The 19,920-nt window shown below is 31.9% G+C and overlaps 1 protein-coding gene across 5 annotated transcripts; it reads right to left on the reverse strand.

Moving 5' to 3' along the window:
- Nucleotides 1-9,985: 9,985 nt before the first annotated feature.
- Nucleotides 9,986-18,502, reverse strand: LOC7482174 (K(+) efflux antiporter 5). Of its 5 annotated transcripts, none has more exons than XM_052446016.1 (20): nt 18,191-18,502; nt 16,233-16,276; nt 15,707-15,774; nt 15,479-15,563; nt 15,302-15,363; nt 15,024-15,099; nt 14,792-14,866; nt 14,332-14,403; nt 14,133-14,216; nt 13,971-14,039; nt 13,797-13,874; nt 13,585-13,673; nt 13,269-13,365; nt 13,092-13,145; nt 12,128-12,223; nt 11,638-11,826; nt 11,453-11,530; nt 11,149-11,193; nt 10,941-11,055; nt 9,986-10,360 (listed from the first exon to the last, which is right to left on the reverse strand). In XM_052446016.1, the coding sequence occupies exons 1-20, from the start codon at nt 18,408-18,410 to the stop codon at nt 10,341-10,343; spliced, it is 1,716 nt and encodes a 571-aa protein (XP_052301976.1). In that variant the 5' UTR covers nt 18,411-18,502; the 3' UTR covers nt 9,986-10,340. The 5 variants fall into 5 exon arrangements, with proteins under 5 accessions (XP_052301976.1, XP_024437735.2, XP_024437736.2 ...); XM_024581967.2 differs by having other exon boundaries at nt 10,927-11,055; XM_024581968.2 differs by having other exon boundaries at nt 15,695-15,774.
- Between the last annotated feature and the right edge of the window lie 1,418 nt (nt 18,503-19,920).

Below are 19,920 nucleotides of genomic sequence, written 5' to 3' on the forward strand. Positions count from 1 at the left end.
CATAGTAGTGATTATATTTTTAATTATTTTTAATATTAACATATTAAAATAATTTAAAAATAGAAAAAATAAAAATTTACTTAATCTCTATTGAGAACGGAAAACCGAGCCTTACAAGGTTATTATTATTGATTTATTGTATTTTTTACATTTTTAGTACCAAAAATGTTGTTTTGATTTGATATTTGACAGTGGGTGGAAGAGAGCAGCCGTCATTCGTACAATAGCGGCCGTTTTCCAATGTCGTTACGATTTTCGACGGCCACTTCTACTGTTTTTTTCTTTTCCACGCGCGTTGAGGACGAGTGGGGAGAGGAGGTGTTGCTAACGGTCGTGAACTAACGGGGGTTGATGGCTCCTTTTTTTTCTTCTCGTTATTAATTTATGAGCACATGGCTGCATTGTTGAATAAATAATACATTATTTGTACTTTTTTATTATTATTTTTTTCTTTTTAATTTTTAAACGGGTCAAATCATATTATTGAGATAATTTAAGACAAGTTAATATATTAAGATAGTTATAAATGTAAATAATATATTAAAGTATATAATCTTGTAAATTTTTGTCATTCCAGTGCAAATCACGTTTTATAAAAAATTAAATTTTTTTTGTTTAAAATTAATTTTTTTTATATTTTTAAATTATTTTAATATATAATATAAAAAATTATTTTTAAAAATAAAAAATATTATTTTTTATATATTTCTCATAGCCTATTCTTGCTGTTTTCCATGCTCGTGAATTGGGCGTGGACAGGTTTGCGTGAAGGATAAAGGCCTGATTAACTGTTACTAGACAAGGGAGCAGGGGAGTTTTCTGTAATTCCACCTCTAATCCTTGTCTTTTTCCGGAGATATTTGTTTTTGTGATGAAAGTACGTTTTTAAAAATATATTTGACTTTAAAAAGTATTAAATTAATTTTTTTAAGTATTATTTTATAGTTTTGATGTGTTAAAAAAAATTAGTATATTTTAAAATAAAAAATATTTTAAAAAAACCGTACATCATAATAATAAATACATATATTGTTGAGTTAGTAGTGTCTTGACCCTGAGCATTAGTTGTTGTTAGTATCATCCGATAAATTAATACTCGATTAATTAATAGTTTTAGTTGCATAATATTTTTTATTTAAATTCAGAGTTTAAATAATATCATAATTGAATAATATTTTGATTAACTAATAAATTTTAATGATCTCAATAATATTAATTTACAGAGGTTTATCTATATAATCTCAATAATATTAATTAATCCGCTCATGGGATTAACTTTGCTTGTAATATTCCCTTGGTAGTTAAGAAAAATGAATTTTTTATTTAACAAGCTTTACGACATTATCAACTGCAGTTGATAGTGTCATGGCCTATCCCACCACCTCATACACAAATCATGGAGAAAGCACTTTATGCTGAACTTTCTCAACAATTATTCAGCCATGATTCAAGATTTCCTCCCCCGCACCAAAAAAAAAAAAAAAAAAGTATAATTCAAAACTGTACATATATGGAAAGACTAAATAATTTACTATTACTCTAAAAGTAGTAGGTTTTTTTACTATGCAAGCCTTCATCATTTATCTATTCATATATTACTGTGGATAGGTTGTGTATTTTTTTTTTGTTTAATTTGGCCCTCAAATATTTTTTCCGGCAATTTAATCCTGATTTAAAACCAATTAATTTTAATTTCTTATAAAATGATGGGATTAAAACTATACATATATGTCAAGACCAAATAATTAAGTATTACTAGAAAAGGTTGGGTTTTTTTTATCATTTATCCTTTCATATATTACTTAGGATGGAATATGTTTTTTTTTTGTTTAATTTGGTCCTCAAACATTTTTTCTGGTGATTTAGTCGTAATTTAAAACCAATTGATTTAAGTTTATTGTAAATTGATGGGATTGAAAAAAGAGAAACCAAAATAAAAAAAAGCGTCAAACATGAGTGACATGCCATAAGTTTCGTAAAAAATATACTCTGATCTTGAATTTTAAAAATCACATAAATTATTCAATTTCAATATTTTAATATTTTTTTAGTTTAATTTTGATATAAAAATTTATTTTTATTATTTTTTAGTCTTGACGATAAGAGAAGTCATTAGATCCCAACTATTAAAAAAAAATTCATGAAAGGAAAGCTCATTCTAAATTTATAATTGACTTGGACATGATAAGAGATTTAAAACAATTGCAATTTTTTTTTGCACTTAACCCTAATGAATGTGCGGGTGTGGTTGACATTAAAGTGCAATTATTTTTATTTTATTTTTTAGTTTAATGTGGGTGTCCGGGCCAACTTGCGCGTACCTCGACTAATCCCACGGGCCCTGAAGTTAATGACCATGTAAGCCTCCAGTGGCCATTATATGAGCAACCACATAGTTCGAACCTGAGACCACAGAGAGAGCAAATCTCTTGATCCCAAACTCTTACCACTGATCTCAAACTTTTACCACTGGTCGCCACTAGATGGTTTAAAGTGCAATTATTTACTGAGTGTAGACATGGCAAAATCGTTTTCAACAAGTATATTTTCTTGCCAATGCAATAAAATACAATAATGTGAATTTCTATGTATATGCATTTAGCTTTTCAAACTCTTTTATTCCATAAAAAGAACTGTACAAGATTGTCGTGGGAAAACAATAAACACAAAGGGCTGGAAAGGCCAGGAGCCTGCAGTGTCTGCGAGCTGCGAGTGTCAGCACTTTTGCAATAAGTAGGTTGCCATGTATAAAGCTGGCTCGTGCTTCTACTTTCTCAAACTTTGCTCTCTCTTTTTTCTCTACTGTGCAGGAGTATTTATTTCTAATCTGTATACACAATATCAAGACGTGGCTGGCTTGTTTCTATCATGCAAAACAAGAACTCGATCCCATTGCAGATCAGGACTGGCCCACTTCTGACTTAGGGTTCAAAGCCCTAATTATTTGGGATTTTGCAAATTTGGTTTCCAATTTCCTAGACATGCCTGGAATCCTTGCCTTTTCGATCGAGTTGGATAGGATAACAACTTTGTTCTTTATTCTTTGCTGGAGATTTGGAGTTTCCCTGAGACTGCCTACTGCCCCTCTTGAGTAGAGGTGCATGAGAGCATCTCCGTCGAAATATGCTATCTAGAAGAGTAAAATTAGTAGTATGGTTTTGTGAATAGTTTAAATATGACTTTTTTATGTGCATTTTAGTGGTAAAAAGTCATTTACAAGTTGTATCAATACCTATTTAACCAACTTAATATAATCTATTTCGATTTGAAAGTAAATCGAAGAAACATAAATTTAAATAAAAAATTTAAAAATAAAAAAACTAGTGAAAAAATCATTATTGCATTGAAGTGTTTTGTAAGGCTCTTATATTTTTACAAGATATGTAGGAATAATATTTTTATAAGAGAAATGATATTTTAGCATTTTACTTGAAGCATATAAAACAAACATTGAAAACCAAATTAATCTTTTTATTTATTTGCCCCAAATTGGATTAAGCTTATGCAGCCACAATTATAAGATATGATTCAGGATAAATCAGGCTCAAGACTTAGATAAGTATCATGAGAATTGACTTGGATTAACAAAATAAAAATTAAATATTTTTAAAAAATATTAGAAGTACATTGTTTTATTTTTTTTATTATTTTTTTTTTATCAAAACAGCCCAAATTCATAGATCATCAGAATAACATGCGAGGCCGAGTCCACACCGCTCACAACAAAACACTACAAAGAACAAAAAATTTCAAAATTTAGAAAGAAAAGCACAAGATAATAAGGCGTATGGTCGAGAAAAGAAGGTAGGTGACTATGCTACAGAATAAACACCAGGTTTAGTTGTTAAATCATCCAAGGAGTTGACCCTGTCAAGATCTCTCAAACCGGTTAATTCTGTTGACCTAACCTAGCCTGGTCTGAGCCCTTTATCGAGTTAAACCCTGAGCTAGTCACAGCAATTATAATATCAAGCACACCTACAACTTTCCATGCATGTGTATTCATTTGCGTGACACGACATGGATATGTATTGCATGTATCATATTTAATCATTAATTAAAAAAAAATATATGACCTCTAGTAGGGTGTTCTTCATTAAAATCCTAGTACAATAATGAAAAAATATTAATTTAATATTTTTTAAAAAAGCTTCGATCCCTTCCAATGATTTAGTTAGCCGAGACATCGAATCAGATAACCATCATTTCATTTTAAAAAATCTTAATACACGTGGTGGATTTAAAAAATCCGAGACAGCCTATTACCCTCAAGAAAAAGACAACAAACTGGCCTATAGAAGCAGCAGCAGCTACATTAGGGCATAGCAGTGGCCTAGCTAGGTGTTCTAAAAAGCAGTAGCCAGCAGCCCAGCACCACTAGCGTCTGCTCCGCCGGTTTCAGCCGTCTGCTAGCATTGCTGCAATGACACCAATCCATGCAAACGTTGGTGGGACCTCATGCATGCACGGTTGTGTATTTAATATCTGGTCTCGGAAGAGTTGTGACTGATGTGATTTTACCACAAGAGTGAATGTACTTTCTAGGGTTCAAGGAGATGTCTGTGATTTAATTGTTTTTTAAAATACTTTTTTAATTAGAAATATATTAAAGTAATATTTTTTTATTTTTTTAAAATTATTTTTTATCAGTAAATTAAAACAATTTTAAAAAAATAAAGAACCGCGCGTCACACCTTGGAAGATTAACGTGTGTGATAATCGATGCAGGAAGCAGCTGTTTTGTTTTTCCCAGAGGGTAATGCAGATTGTAATCATTGAAGGAGATTCCAGGTCTCTTTCTCTCCAGTAACAATTTGCCATCTGGGCTAGCCAGAGAGTTCAAGTTCCAACACCACTTGAAAAAAAATATATTATTAGCTAATACAAATTATTATTAATTAACAAAAACTAATTGATGCTGTGAAATCACTGTTTTTATAGAATCAGTAAATACTGTAGATTGTAATAATGCACCGACAATTTTATCCTCCTCATAAACCGTCTTTTCATTGATTATTATAAAAAATAATCGGGCCAGCTCGAGACTCCTTTTACACAGTGAAATGACATCGTTTGATCAACTTGTTTCTATTATATTTTTTAATTTTTACTTTTTAAAAATACAATAGAATAACTGAATTGTTTTTAAAAGAAAATTCATTGAACTTTACGCTGAAGGTTTTTTCATTCTTTCATCTTCTCTCTCTCTTTTTTTTATATTATTTTCATCATATAAAAATAAAAATAAAAATAATTTGATTTTAATAAATATAAAAATTAATAAATAACAAAGTGGTCAGTGAAGTAAGCTATTATCATTTTAAAAAAAAAATTCATTATTCAATATTATTTGTTTAATAAAAACCAGAAATCTCAACGGGCAATGGAAAAGGGAAGATCCGGAGGAGATATGGAAAGAGGAGTCAAACAGTAGAGAAAGGAATAAAGAGCTGTGTGGAAGAAGGAGCAAAGGCTGTGAAACCTGTGCGTGGTTCCCTGCAGCTCCCAGCGTCTGCTGTCCTGTGCCATATGTTTATATTTACATGCCTGATGAGAAAGGCAATAGTGGGACCCAGACCGAAGTTGTGTGGGTAGAGAAATAAAGACGGAGTATTGATTACACCCGTCATACGACCCGTGATTCCTATCCATATAGTATCTACTGTTTTTTACGCTGTTCTGTCTTATTAGATTGAAACTCTGTTTATTTAAATTTTATTTTAATGGGCTGATATTCATTAATTTTTTTAATGGGCTGATATAAAAAAATTAAAAAATATCATTTTAATATATTTCTAAATAAAAAAACACTTTAAATTATAATCACTACCACAATTAAATAAATTATAAAAAATCATAATAAAATCTTTCCAATTTATTTTCCAATCTTTTCAATTCGGTGTCAGAGTGTCCCTTTCATTGTTTAGTTTTTTTTTAAGGGAATTATTTGGTTTTAATTGGATTTTTTTCTAGATTGATAGATTATGGGTCAATTTAAATTTTAAATCTACTCATACCGAGTTAATCTTTTTATTATTTTTATTGAAACCGACCTTAACTATGCCATGAGTTTGAATTGAAAATGGCTTCCTTTTTTTTTTTTTTTATGGGGTTTGAATTCACAAAATGCCAATATTTTTTTAAAAAAATAATCAAATATGCAACATGTTTCTAACATAGCTTTCAAACTCGACCCGAGGTTAACCTCGGGCAAGTCCCGAGCATAGTTTTGAAACCCAGCTCGGCGAGCCAACCCAGGGCTAGAACCAGGCCGGGTTGATGAAAAAATAGGAAAAGCCATGACTCAGTGTGACTCGGCCGACTCGGCGGGTTGACCCGGCAAAACCCGGTTACAACCCGTTGACTTTTGTTTTGTTTTTTTACTAAAACGACGCCGTTTTGAATTTTTTTAAAAATAGGAATTGACCCGGTGACCCAGTCAAAACCCTGGCCTTGGACCGGGTCGGGTTTAAAAACTATGATCCCGGGTCCTGGGTCCCAGTTAGGGTGGTTGAGCCGGGTCTATCCCTTTTGTTTATGTGATAAAAAAATAAAAATGATTTCATTTTGAAAGGAAAAAAAAAAATCAACTGGTTTCAGCTGAGTTTTTCTTAGGATAACCACATCACAAGTCAATCTGGGTTTTTTAACCACATCACACTGATAGTCAATTCTCCCTTGATTTCTATTGAAACCTGCCCTAACCTAGACACGGGTCACTCGAGTCATGGTCAACTTGCCTGATAGAGTTTTAAAATAGTGATTTATAGACAAAAATAAACCGCTAATCTTATTAATTTCATGGTTCATAATGATAAATTTTTATTAGATGTCATGGTGTTAACTCTAACTTCTAAAAACTCTAGTTATAAGCTAGCAGATACAAATGCTTGGATCAATTCAGGTTGATAAAAAATAAAGAAAGAAAAAAACCTGGTTATTTTTTTGGGTTAATCTATGCCAATTCTCTTAACTCGAGCTTACTTAGAATCGACTCTTTTGTAACTTGAAATCATGGTATCACAATATTGTTGTTTCTTCTCTTGGTTAGATCTAAAGAGGACGTTGCAATTATATAAATTAACTTGGAAAAAAATGAATTAATTAGGAAGATCTTAATGTCATGGTATCTTCATTACAAATACTTTAAAAATCTTACGGAAAATACTGTTTTCCATGCCACTATTCAGCCAAAGTTATAAGAAATTTTTTTTTTCTCTTTCTTTTTTCCCCCTTCTAATTACACCCTTATTTTCCAAATAGATGGCCAATTAAATCATATTTATCAAGAAAGGATAAGATTCAAAGATAGAGGACTAGACCGAAAAAGACAACAAAAAGAACTAGTTTTTTTTTTAAAAAACTTGGGGCTAAACATTCACCTTGGTCCTCAGACTTTTCAAATTATAAACTTATAGTCCCTAAAAATTTATGAAATTCAATTTTGATCCCGAACTTTAATTTTTTTATTTTATGGTTCCTAGTTTGAGAGAGGAAAAAGAAAGTGATCAGATTCCGGTAATAGAAAGAGAAAGTTTTGGTTAAAACTAATTCTAGCCATGATGAAAGATGATTTCGATGTCGATGAGTTTCTTTTGATATAGATAGTTCATCGTAGGTGATTTTTTGTCTGAAATAGTAGATTTGAGCCCAAAGTTTTTTTAGTTTTAGGTTGATTATGAGTTTTGGAGTCAATTTTTGGGTTGTTAAAAGATATGAATATATTTTACAAGGTGTTTAAAGTATTTTTTGGGGTTGAAATATGATTAAAAATAAGTTTTTCATGGTCTAAAATTGCTTAGCCTGATTTTTCAACAATGAGAGGTTGTCAGAATCTAGACAGGGTGCGTAACCTGCTATTTTTTTAATGGACTCCGCCCTTTAATAAAAAAAAAAAACAAGGCCGGGCGTGTGGGTTGTTTCAGGCCCTGTGCCTGAGTTTTTTTTTTAAGGCTCAGGAGCTTTAGATCATCAAAGCTTGACAACCTGAGCTTTTTTTATCTTTTTTTTTTATAACATTACAATTGGATTTTTTAAAATTTTCTTTATCAACATAACTTATTTTAGTTTGATTTTTTTCCAATCACCTCAATATTTAACCGGTTTTTAATTTTATAAGTATCTATTTAAAAAAGATATTAAAAAATTTTATTGAATCCAATCAAATTTATGGCCTAGATCATGAATTTAATTGTTTAATTTTGGTCTAGTAAAGATTTGAGCTTCATAATTATTTTTATTGGATAAATAATTTTTAATTTATTTAATTAGAAATATATATGCATAGGTTTTTAGATTTTCGTCTGATATATATATATGTAAACAAGTCATAAAAGCCTATATATACAATTTTTATGTAAACAAGTACCGAATCATGATAAGAACAGCAGCCGTCAGGGACTCAGGATTGTTGTGTTCAGAGAAAGTTGCGTTGCATTGCATTTATTTCGCTGGCAACGAAGCTGAGGTGCCTCTGTTTGCTCCATCAGAGAGTGGATGAATGAATTCTCGCTTTCGTGTTCTTCTTTTCTTCCAAGGCTTGTCGGTGTTGTTTCTGAAAGACAAAAGAGTTGCAGAAGGAAGGAAGCAAGAAAGAGTAAGTTCACTCGATTAGTCAGCTTTTTAGTTTGCTTTCTGAAAATTATTAATTTGAATGTCAGAAATATCAAAATTACTAGAATCTTATCCGATTATTAGTTTTAAAATTTTAAAAAATTAATCAAGATATATGTAGACTGATCTAAATAACTATAATTAAAAAAAAAACAAAAAATTGGTTCGTCTTTGGCGTTGGAGCCATTCTTCTATTTTTTATTTTCAACTTTTCTTTAAACTAGGAATATATATTGGGATAATAAAAATTCTTGCAATAATCTAAATTTTATTTTCTTTAATTGTAATTTTATAAATTATAATTTACATTCTAAATTAAATAAAAAAACTTAAATAAAATATATTTTCATGCAAATTGTTATTGAATATATAAATTATATAATAAAAAATGTAATTTATAAAAATATATTGGAGAGTTTTTGTAATTATTCTTTATATATTTTACCATGTGATCTTAAAATAATTATTGGTGCTAAACTCGCATAGCCTGATGTTTGAGTTGAGTTTTTAATTAAATAAAATAAAATATTGATCTGATAAAATTTAGGTGAATGTATTGTATTTTTAGTGATTTGTTTGACTTTACTATACCATGTTAGGTCAAACTAAAGGAAAAAAAAACTAAATAATAATGTTTTGATAAAAAAAGTTGATTAGATGATCCAATGGCAGTTTTAAATTAGATAAATTAATATAATTTTAAGAGATTGGCCAATCCTAATACAAGTATGCTCGGGAATATACAAGTTGGTGATAATTTTTTTTATCAAGCATAATATATTTTTTAAAAACTAGACAAAAATAAAAAAAATCAAACCTATTTCATTTACAACTCAGAATTTATATAAATTTTAATGCAAGCTTAATCCGATTTGAAGTGGATATGGAATGAAAGAAGCAAGAAGCTAATCCAATTTGACTTATAAAAAAAAAGTATTTTTTTTAATTTTATTATTTGATATTAAATTATTAAACATTATACTTCATAATTTTTTTGTAATCTTATATCCTAAATCACGAGATAATCAAGTTAATTCAAGTTTTTCTATAATGATTTTTTTCAGCGTTGTTTTTTTATTAAGTTTGCTAGAAAATTAACCTCTATTATTTTATTCAATTTGTTTTGTACAAAGTTATACTAGTTCAAAGATTGAGCCAGAAATTTGACATAATAACTCAAGTCAAGTTTTTTATTTTTTTTAAAATTAATTAATTTTAGTTCGTTCTTTAACATTTAATTTGCTGATAATTAATCTTTATATTCCTTCCCCTCCCCTATATTGAAGGATTGAAGGATGAATTAAAAAAAAATTAATTTTTTAGAGAAAAATTTTCTTTCTAATGGGACTAATTGTGAATTTTGAGGTTACAATAGGGAAAAAAATATGTTTATTTGTGATGCTCGCCACACTTAAAAAGCATGAAGAAGAAAAATTTCTTGTTTTTCAAGAGGTGCGCGGGCGGGCCCTCTTAAACAAGCATACTCAAAATAGATCAACTGATGAGCCAAAAAATATATATATTTATATATACATACAAATGCAAGAGCCAATGAACGTGGAACGTAATATGTATGTACATGAGAGTTCTTGATTGTCTGGCTGGTCACCTGGAAAGCTCAACTGTGGAATCAGCAGTGGGATGAAATCCTTGTATTCACAAATTCCCAAGAAAATTAGGTGACGAGACGACAAAATGTGGAAGGTCACAACAATCTGTTACGTACTTCAATCATAGAAACTCTTTCCTGTAAAAACATAGTAAGTTAGTTGTCTTCGAAATGTTTAAAAGCAGTGAAAAAAAAAATCAGAAGCAAAGACGAGAGAGGCAAGCAGATATTCAACTTTCAAGATGTGTTCTAAATCACAGTCCAATGATTGGCAAAGACCAAATTGCCTGCCAATGACTTTGTGGTTCTAGGATATGAATTCTCTAATTCATGGTGGATACATTGCCAGAATTTTGATAAAAAACCCTAGATTCCTACATAATATCCTCCCAAATAAATTCACTAGCTAAAAACAACAGTAAATACACTCACAAAGAGCTGTAAGACATGGGGGCACCTACAGGAGAACAGAGATGGCATACCCTATCCAAGATATGCTATCGATCAGAAAAACACAGGATGTGTCAGCATGTCAAGTCTTAAGACAGTTTTACATGGGATTCAATATGCTTCAATGAGTACCAAAAACATTCTCAGTATGCAGTCTTCCGAAGAAATAAATTACACTGTAGTCCATGCACAGGCGCTTGCATGCACATTCACACTCACACACACAAACACAAAAACAAGGAGGGCGGGAGAACCTCATTTGGAGTACCATTCTCCGATGGAAACCATTTATTTGGAGTGCTGCTCTCTGATGGAAACCATTGCAAAAGGATGCCCAAATTCATGACGTTAGGTATCAACTTGAACAGGAGAGGAGTTGTTACCTGAATGACCATCGATCAAGTAAATGTTTATTGCAAGAGACAACACATAGTTATAAAGCTATCATTCCATTTGGAAGTATCAAAGAAACAAACCAGACTAAGAGCTGTTGTTCCAAGAAGAAGAAGATACATCTTTCCCTGCATTATAACACCAACATGATTAAATTAATGAAGGATGAGTAAGTGTGCATATAGGTGCAAGCAATACTAAAACACAGATGTCTTGTCGTCACATCAAATCTGAAACCAGCTATAGGTTCAAGAACTACTAAATCCTAGTCCCAAACAAACTTGTGATTTTCTGATGATAAAAAAAATATGCATCTGCATCTTTAATGGCATCCTAACCTCCACACATGCATGAGCACGAACACAGAGAGAGAGAGAGAGAGTTCACCTCAATGAGATGAAGATTGGAGGCACGACTCAGAAGAACAAAAGCAAATTCTCCAATTTGAGCAAGCAATACTCCAACCTGCATCACGGCACATTGATTGATGTCCAGGAAAAAAAAAAGGAAAGAGAGAAGTTTCATCTTCAATTTGTCTCTCTTTTGCCAACAAGCATAGCAAGCCAACTCACGTGGAATGATGTCCTGATGCTATATCCGAAGGCTTTAGTAACTGCAGCAGCAATGGTTGTCTTGACAACAATAACCAGAATCACAGACGCTAGCAATATATCCACATGGTTCCACAGAAAATGTACATGTATGAGCATTCCAATACTAGAAAGAAAGAGAGCTGCGAACAGGTTCCTGATTGGTTCCACCTACAAAGTACAGAGTCATTCAAAACATATCAATCTCATTATATTATAACATAACATAACATAACCACATGGAGAATAGTTCCAACACAGGAATGAGTAGCACAGTGATGACCATCAACTACAGCTGATAGTCGCATGATTAGTAGAGAAGTACAGCAACTCAAACAAGTTGCAAAGATCCAGAGTCAACTAAGAAATTTAAATCAGTTCCATATTATCTGAGAATATAACTTACATACTACTTTAAGATACTAACATGACTGGCAAAACTTGGCACACAATCCATTGCACAGACGAATACCTGTTCTAAAGTATGCTGTGCAAAGTCGGTGGTAGATATCATGATTCCAGCCACGAATGAACCCAACTCAAGACTAAGGCCCAGCTTGTCACTGCACTGAAATAGTAGAAGGAAATCCAAAAAATAAAGTGAACATGATGACACAAAAAATTCAAAGCAGCACTGTGCTGCACCGAGTCATGATACGCTGCAGCTCAGCATCATAACCTCTACTGTTAACAAAAGATGAAAACTCTCGATTTAACCATATGAATTTCCTTAGCATAGTCAAGGAACCAAACTAATAATATGACAAACCATATGTCAAGCAGAAAAAAGGTGATGTTTATAAATTTGAAAATTTTCAATATTAGGCTTGCTTAAATTCTCTGCCTTAAAACTATGTTGTTCCACTCTGCAAGTTTGTATTATTAGAATTTTGGATCAAAATACACAAAATGACATCTTTCAGATGCAGAAAACTTCTTAAGGCAAGCATTTTCCCTGGTAAGAATAAAGGCGCTGATGGCTATTAAATCCTTAGAGAAAACATAAAAAACTGAAGAACTGCTGAGAAATTGAATTAAACTTTTGAGCATCTAACTGATGGACAGAAAACCTTACAACCTTGAAGTCAGAGTTTCAACCACCTATCAAACTTAGACTGGTAATATAGATTCAGTTCAAATGAAGCAGCAGTCTCTCATCCAATCAAAATTAGCATATAAGTTAAAATAACAAATCATTAAGAAAGCAAAAACATGTGATGTAGATATGCTATTGCCAATTTAGATGTTATTGTTTGCAAATATCTTTGTGATATTGGAATCCATGTCATTACACAAATGACCAAAAATTATGTTAAACAAGTTGAAAGTTGAAAGTTGAAATCTACCGTGTTATGGAAAGGTAATATTCAGTAGGAAGATCTGTTGCATGCAACTATTTCTACTAGACAAGAAAGGTACATATCCTTTTCACTTACCCAAGCAGACAACAAGCAGAAAGCAACAGCAGCAAGCTGATAAAGTTCATTTGTCTGAAACACAAGTGGAACATAAGGAGTGTGCTTAGACAGAGGCCCTACTCAACCCGGCAAGTACTCAAACAAAGCCATGCAAATAAAATATGAGACAAAAAAATTAGACCATAAAAAACTCACTTGAGATGATAGCTGTATCATTAACTTAAGAAAGCGAGGAACAAACGACCAGGACATAAAAGATGCAGCTGTGAGGTATACGGACAAGACCAATAACCTGAAGTTCATGAGCAATAGATATTAGATTCGTTAAAGATTATTTACATGGGGTCATTCTCATGGTAAATAAAAACTCGGGGAGGAGAAAAGTTACAGAATACCAAAAAAAAAGGGGGGATGTGGCAATCAACCAATAACGATAATTAGCTTCCATTATCAAAAGAAAAAGGACAAATTTACACAACAACAAGAAGAAGGGTGACAAAAATCAACTTACAACTTCCCCATTGAAATCATTCCTTGCAGAGCGCCACTGTTGCCACCCAAAACTGGAAGCAAAGCAAATAATAAACCAATAGCACAATCCTGAAACAATTCACAAGATCAGACAAGTGGATGTGCATCAGAAAACCAATTTCAAAAAAGCTCAACATATCATCAATGACGTGCTTAGATATAAATATAAACAAAGTAAGAAATAAAGAAAACCTGAAAAATCAGGGTCCCGATGGTAACTTGACCATGAAGAGAATTACTACTATTCCGTTCTATCAAAAATTTCACCACCTGATAAAAAATGAATGCATCATATGTTGCAACTGATAAGGAGTGATCAAACAGAAAAGAGATATAATAGTGTCAGAAACAAGTCTATAACAGTACCACTGCTGTTGATGACATTGACAGGAACGAACCCACAAATACACCCTCAGACAACTTTGCTCCACACATCTGCAAAGTTAAAGGTGGTGCAAGCTTAGTATCCAATTTGGCAAATCACACAAATTTCTAGCATAACCAAGTTACACACATTAAGCATCATACCGCAGCAACTATGCCACACAAGCACATAAAAATTACAATTTGAAGCATCCCTCCAAGAACAGCTACAGGGCCCACAACTTTTAACTGCATTGATGATGAATTAGAATGGCTTTTCTAAATCAAGAAAATTTTTTTTTAAAAAAAAATAAATTAAGAACATCTTATGACAAATAACTTCCCTAGATCAAATACAACTTACCTTAGTCAAAGAAAACTCCAGTCCTAACGCAAAAAGAAGAAACACAACACCAAACTGTGCAACAGTTTCGACCTGTGATAAGAACAAGAGAAAATGTCACCAATGTTATTGTGAATATGATGGCAAATTCTTTATGTGTGGGTTTCCCAGATAATAGGCACCTAATGAGGGATTTTTGGGGCATATGGATATAATTATTAGTTGCTATGCTATGAGCACCAACAAAGTCAATGGTGATTTGGAAACAACTTGACTGACAACCATTTTTGTCCTACCAGCTTATTACCATCTGGAATTTTGTTTCAAAAACCTCACATAAAATGACCCTAAAAGGTAGCAGAACTTCATTTGATAGCTCATAAAACTTGCATTCCCCATCCAGTGTGTCAATGATGCTATAATAAATGAAGCAAGCAAAATGAAAAGGTAAATATTTGGGAAAAAATAAAAAATCACATACCTGTACCATCTCACTGATGAAATTCAGACCCCCTGGTCCAATGATGGAACCTGCTAGAAGATAGCCAACAATAACCTGCCATACATATTACATGTCAAAATAAAAAATTACCTTAAATATTGCACCCTTACATAAATCATATGATATAGCTGAGCATCAACAACAAGATGAGTAAATGCAAACATATACTAGAAATTGAAGACAAATAAAACCACAATATACAGATACTAACCGGTTGACCCAAACAAGAAAAGATAATTCCACCAATGGCAGCAGAAACTATGGCAACCACTAGATCAGAAATTAATCTGTAGGTATGTGAAAAAATAATGATAAATTAACGGTACATAAAATCAAAACTCGGAACCTTAATAATAGCAGTTAAGTCAGGTAATACTATAGATGCAAGAACTGCACAGAAAAAGAAAATCAGCAGCTAATCATACAGCAATTTCTCAAGAGTAGTATCTGCTCTTGTATACAGTCCAACAAAATCTGAAAGTCATTCACCTCAAATCTACTTGAAGAATTGGATACTTGGATTTCTTGTTCGACATGACAAATACATTGTCCTACAATTAGCAAGATGAGCAAGTTAGAAGGAAGGTCCATAGAAACCAAAAACTGGATCCAAGAATCTGTCTAAACAATTTCACACAGAGGACTGGATACCAAATTTCAGCACACCTTTTTGTCAATCAGGGTTGCCATATCCTCAGATTCCTCATTTTCCAGTGAAAATACATCTTGAAGCTGAAAAGGTCTAGATCCACTGACAACAAGAGGAAAGGAAGATATATGTGATATCAGAATCTCACTTATGTACAGAAAGAGAGGGAAAGGAAACCATATCTTAGAATATATGGTAAAAAATGGAATAATTTCCACGAGAAAATATTTTACACGCTTCCATACTTAGCCACTTGTGTATCGTTTTTCTTGCCCTTCTCATGAGTGATTTTAGCAACAGTCTCCAAAACAGCCTGTGAAAACATAACCAGTAGTCCTCTTTTAACAACAACACAAAGAAACAAACAGTAGCAACGGACAATCGACTTGACTAGGTAAAACTGAAGATAACAATACCTAGACAGTATTAATGTTAAATAGTACTGGCGTATGAAAGAGAAGATATGGGTCCTACCATATTTTTGGGGTGAAAATAAAATATTATATTGTAAAAAAGATAAAATTTCTCCTCAGTATAGAAGATGGGGGTTGCAGCCACATCGTAGATTAACAGAGTATGAATCTTGCATAAGCTAAGATCCCTAGCAACCTGATTTTCTTTTCCTTACTATTTATCTAATATTTTTTGTAAGAAACTCAAGCAAGGCCAAAGCTTCCAAATTCGCTTTGTAGGGCACTTATTCAGCAAAGCAAAACTAAAGCTCAAGCCACAACCAGTAAATGCAAATAATTAAAAGAAAAATAAACCTACTTGCTGGTCAGCTACACTGTTGTTGAAGCTGCTTCCATCAGAACCTAGTAAAGTAAAAATAAGAACCAAATTAAATATCGTCCTAACAACATTGAAACCAGAAAATTTCCGAAAGATAGAATGCCACAGGTAATTATCATTCCACTTTACTTGAGTCAAACCAAATGACATAGAGACATAATGAATCGTCAAATTTCAAGTGTCAAAAAAACAGACACAAACATGATAATGAGTTGTCAACTTTCAAGTGCAGGACTTGCTAGATTTACTAAACTCTCCAGCATAGCACATGTCATAGCATAGCACTAGTAAAGCAACTATATTCGAGTGGAAAACCTTCAATCTCTTCAAATTCAAAGGGAAGACCGAAACCATTGAGATCAATATCATCTCAATGAAGTTGTCAAAGGACCTACTGTTCAATTTGCTATATGTTTCTCCCGTTGCAAACTTAACTTCTTATACATTTCAGTTGATTCCTTGAACTGACAATAAATGTTTTCAGTTACCTGTTAAGTCATTCTTATTCAGCTATAAGCTTACTGAAAAGTATTATTTATATCATTGTTAACTGACAACTAATTTCCTTTTGCCTTCAATCTTTCAAAACTATTATTCAGCTTCACATTCTCTTCTTAACAACATCATTTAACATGTTCATCAATATCGACTTGAACTCATCTTCACCCACTTATTCAGTTACACTACTAAAGTTTCAGACTTGCCTCAAGAAAGCTTCACATTACTTTGTTTCTTTATCAGTTTACTGTAACGATCAAGTCTTTTCACCGGTCATAGAAACTGAACCCAGATTCATATTTCCTGACAATACCCGAATTGAAAGGAAAAAAATTCCAGCCGGTTGGAATTTTTAGCCCGACACCAACACCGATCCTGTCTTCTAAATCTTGCCTCAGCACATCCTTCTATGTATTTTTTTTGGGTTCCCAGGAGCCACACAAACTTTTCATGCATACAATTTTTTCTATGCACACAACTTTTTCCATGTACAACAGGCACCATGCGCCAATGACATTGTCTGTCTCAAATATTTTCATTGACCCATGTAGCACAACAGCCATAGTATGACACAATAACTAATATAGCCACCATGGCTAGCGAATGACATCACACCAATTTATCCACCAATGATATCTCCTTCTCCATGAAAAATGTTCAGGACCCACCCAACAAAATACATATCCAATCCTTGGCCACACAGAGATAGCCACCATAAGCCATATTAAGTCAAGCCATAAGTTAACCATGCAAAGGTGCATACCACACAAGTTCTAGCCACACAAACGCCAAAGCATTCATAGCCAGAGCTAGGCCAGACTACACAATTTCTAGCCAACACATACACGGGCTAAATCCAGACACGCACTCCCCACAACTTTATTTTCTTTTTCTTTTTTTATATATTACTCTTTCCTCGTGCACATATTTACTTAAGCATCATTGTATCCCATGTTTCCAAGGGAGACTGGTTTGGTTTTTCAGGAACAACCAGGCCAGAAAAAAGGTCTATATTCAAGCCATCACTTCACCATCCTAGGATGTACCCAAGGAAACCCATATTTTATCTGAAGTTTTTTCACTACTTATCATTTCTCTAACAACCTTTTAATAGCTATAAAAAAACAGGCTCCTTTAATTGAAAGAAATAAAAAAACACTTATACGAAACTAAAACAACAAAGGGTCTCTCTTAAGATCAAACTCTATCTTCTCTTACTCAACACAACCAAATATATTACTAAATCTCTCAATTTTTCTTTTTTAAAAAAGCACTTTAAAGCAAAACCCTTTTGCATAAACATCTTACATTACTAAAAATATGCTTCACTCTACCATTTCTAGTCCTTCATTCACATTAACCACCAAAAACAAGCCTAAAAACCTTAAGAGAACATAAAAGAACTAAAATTAAAGCAAAATAAAAAAAGGGTTCTTTACCTTCAGGTTGATCATTGTCAGAGAACTCTTTTTCAAGAACACGATCAAACATTTTAGCAATACTTCCTTCTCCATTATCAGGTGCTGATGAATTCACCAAATTCCCATAAAACCTCTCCCTTACTTCCTTATCGGATCTCCCATTTACACAGACCAAAATCAAGAGCAAACAACAGCACCTGCTGAATCCAAATCCACATGCAAACCCTCCTCTTTTCATGGTTATGGAAATTGAAGTGCAGAGAGAGAGAGAGAGAGGGAATTTTGTATTTGAAGGAACAAATGTTTCTTTAATTAGAGATCGTCATCATGTAGCTTATTTTGTTTCGGTGTCAGAGATGGAGGTTATATAACTGTTGCTGAAACATCCAAACTAGTCCTTGAATTAGTTACATAGTTTCAAATAGATTCCCAAGCTAAACTTAATTATAAATAGATCCTTTATTTTTCAGAATTTTTCTCTTTTGTATGTGTTCATTAATCTTTTTATTTGGATTTTACGTTATATAATGGCATTAATTTGATCAGATTTTATTTTTTTTATTAAAGATTTGTCATATCTTTTCTTTTTTGTGGTTGATTAAAGATAACTTAAGGCCAACTTTCATGCACGAGACTTAAGTTTTTTTTTGTCCAATTAAAGGTAAGCTATCCATAAAAAAAATTAAGGTTGAGACATGTAAGAAATTTTTATAAATTGGGGACTTAATTTTATTTTGGGACTATATTGAATAAAAGTGTCTTGTTGAGGGATTAATTTGAATTTGCCTTAAAGTATCTTTTATGCCGTTAATGATTGGGGTTAAGTTGCTGGAATGATCATTTGAAGAGGGGTGGTAATGTGGATTGATTTGATAGGTGGATGAGAAATTAAATTGTCAACCTTGGCTAGTATAGAATAGTATTTCAAACCGTGGTAAAAATTGTTTTTTAAAATTTATTTTTTAAAAAATATATTAAAAAAATATAATTTTATATTTTTTAAAATTTATTTTGACATAGTTAAAAAAAAATTCAAAATCATATAAAAAATTAATTTAAAATAAAAAAAATTAAAATTTAACAAAACAATAATTACATTGTTGCGTTAAAACTAAACCTAAGAGTTAATAATTACGTGACAAAATTATTTTTTATATTTTTAAAATTTATTTTAACATTTGTGAAAAAACATTCAATGCATATAAAAAATTAGTTCATAATAAAAAAAATTAAAATTTAACAAAACAATAATTACATTGCTACACTAAACTAAACCTAAGAGTTAATTATTATGTGACAAAAGTCTTATTAAACTTGGTATAGCATAGCATCTCAATTTGGCGATGCACCAATACAAAATCTAGCTGTTCTATGTTTTAAAATAAATAAGGTAGAAATTAATACGTCAAAAACTTGATAGAACTTTTATTGTTTTAATTTTTTTTAATGGATAGTAAAATCATAACAACCTTGAAAATGGAAGATATATGTTAATGGAGAGTGGGCATAAACTTGAGTAGGCTTTTCTTTAAAAATATATATATTTTTAAACTAATTAACACATGTTTTTGTTAAGATGATTTTAAAAGTGGATCTCCCATACTAGTAAAAGAAATTTAATTATTTTAGCCGTTGTTCTCATGACTTAAATATATAGAATAAGACAATTCTATAATTTTTCAAGTTGGAACATTTTAAATTATTATTCCCAAATCCATTTATTTAGTGTAGATGGAGAATAGTTAAAT

The sequence above is a fragment of the Populus trichocarpa genome, chromosome 12 (genome assembly GCF_000002775.5).
Source record: "Populus trichocarpa isolate Nisqually-1 chromosome 12, P.trichocarpa_v4.1, whole genome shotgun sequence".
NCBI classification, from domain to species: domain Eukaryota; kingdom Viridiplantae; phylum Streptophyta; class Magnoliopsida; order Malpighiales; family Salicaceae; genus Populus; species Populus trichocarpa.

Excerpts from the sequence above, each read along its gene's own strand:
- LOC7482174 (XM_024581966.2), bottom strand. The coding sequence starts at position 18,410 with ATGAAAAGAGGAGGGTTTGCATGTGGATTTGGATTCAGCAGGTGCTGT. Across the intron at positions 14,217-14,331 it reads TGGAGTTTTCTTTGACTAAG|TTAAAAGTTGTGGGCCCTGT; the intron begins GTAAGTTGTATT and ends TCATCAATGCAG. Across the intron at positions 11,194-11,452 it reads CCAATCTTCATCTCATTGAG|GGAAAGATGTATCTTCTTCT; the intron begins GTGAACTCTCTC and ends GTTATAATGCAG.